Source organism: Colobus angolensis, unplaced genomic scaffold (assembly GCF_000951035.1).
Source record: "Colobus angolensis palliatus isolate OR3802 unplaced genomic scaffold, Cang.pa_1.0 Scaffold184, whole genome shotgun sequence".
Classification (NCBI taxonomy): Eukaryota; Metazoa; Chordata; class Mammalia; order Primates; family Cercopithecidae; genus Colobus; species Colobus angolensis.
The window spans coordinates 4,399,092-4,401,079 of NW_012114977.1; the positions used below are offsets into that span (position 1 = coordinate 4,399,092).

A 1,988-nucleotide genomic window follows, 5' to 3' on the forward strand; every position below is an offset into this window, starting at 1 on the left:
TTTTTAGTAGAGACGGGGTTTCACTGTGTTAGCCAGGATGTTCTTGATATCCTGACCTCATGATCCGCTCCCCTCGGCCTCCCAAAGTGCTGGGATTATAGGCATGAGCAGCTGTGCCCAGCCTTTTGTATTCTTATAAAATCTTTTCTTGCCAACCACAGTGGTGTGTTCCTGTTATCCAAATTACTTGGGAGACTGAGGCAGGAGGACCACTTGAGGACAGAAGTTCCATGCTGTAGTGGACTACGATCACACCTGTGACTAGCCACTGCATTCTAGTCTGGGCCACATAGCAAGACTCTATCAAAAAAATAAAAAATAAAAATAACTCTTCTGCTCACATTTTCTGTGGTAAAGATATTTTATGTTATAATATGAGAAAAGGATACAGAGGTGTTTTTCTTTATAGAAAATAGCTGCCCCAACAGGCCAAGGGACAAACACGGATGCAAAAGAATGAAAGTTTGGAGCTGGAAAGAAGTCCAAGCTCTGATGGGTTTTGTCACTTGGGGTGAAGGGAATGTGAGACGGAGCCTGGGAGAGGTGAGGTCTGGAAGCCACTCACGCCCATCTCTGCCTTGTCCCCACAGGTCCAAGTTGCCTCTGCCACCATCTCCCGGCAGGACGAAGTTCCCCCGCCGCAAGTGGTCTCACAGCAACCGAGGCGCAGCCTCGAGAAGGAGTGTCAAGCAGGTGCACTTTTATTTTTAAAAATCAGTTTATTTTTAATTGACAGATAAACATTGTATATATTTATGGTGTACACCATGATGTGTTGAAATATGTACACATTGTGGAATGGCTAAATCAAGCTAATTCACATACTTATCATGTATTTGTGGTAAGAACACTTAAAAATCTACTCAGCAATTTTCAGCTGTACGGATACAGAGCCCTGGGATAAGCCCTCTCCGCCCTCCTCATCTGCAGGTTCTGCATTCATGGTTGCAAACAACACAGATCAAAAACATGTAGAGAAAATAATGAAAATGATAATACATCAGTAAAAGTAGATACTTTGGATGATTAAACACTACTGAGTTTTCTAATCCATGAACATGTACTGTCTTTCCATTTATTTGTGTCACTTTCCATTTCTTTCATCAATGTTTTTAAAGTTTTCAGACCTTTCACCTCTGTCATAAATTCATTTAAGAGTTTCTGCCTTGATATCCATTTTTAGGCCTGATATAAGTTGTTTAAAACCCAATCATACCACAGCATCTTTTGCCCAATTAATAATTCCTTTCCCTCTTCAATTGTTTTTGATCTAGTACATTTGTTCTTCATCTCCCTGACCCCAAACCCAACACATCCTACAGCAGCTGACTACAATAAAACCTAATAGCTCACACCAGAGGAGTGTGAACCTGCTTTGCAGGTGTTGTCTTCCACAATCACTGTGGAAAGCCTAGGCTATAATGCCCATGGATCTTTATAAAGGCCTAGTCCCATGGGTCCTCTCTGTCTCTTGCTCCCCACACACTGGTTAGTGTCCTTGGACTGGATGGCTCCCCACTTCTTGTAAGTGCTGCAAAGTGTGCTCTCCTCTTCTCTCTGGAGTCAATAAGTAATACACCACTTCAGTGTTTCCTGTGTTTTGTCGTGTTGCTTACTCTGTGTTTTCCCTGACACATCTGAACCTAACTTCTTTCCCCATCTCGGCTCTCTTTTAAAGAGTGGCTATCTCCTAAGGAGTAGAGATAACTTAAAACTAGACATAGGTCAGACAAGAGGCACAGGGGCATCTGCCAGTAAAAGTAATTGTCTTTTGGAAGGGACACCTACAAGATGAACACCTAATTAGGCATTAGACAGTCCACCAGGATAAGGAAGTTTCCTGTGAACATTTGTGATGAAATCCACTGGATCCCCATCAGGGCAAAGCTAGAGTTTATAGCCTCCCTACGGAGAAAAACCTCAAGACCAAATCAGAAAAAAAAATTCAGCTACCACCTTGTTTGAATTTATTCCTAAGCATTTTTTTT

At 42.1% G+C, this 1,988-nt stretch overlaps 1 protein-coding gene across 1 annotated transcript in view; it reads left to right on the plus strand.

Moving 5' to 3' along the window:
- Positions 1–1,988, plus strand: part of TNFRSF10C (tumor necrosis factor receptor superfamily, member 10c, decoy without an intracellular domain) — a 41,229-nt gene that overhangs the window by 21,972 nt on the left and 17,269 nt on the right. The window contains 1 exon segment of the mRNA XM_011939867.1: positions 591–693. Coding sequence (XP_011795257.1) covers positions 591–693 — 103 coding nt within the window.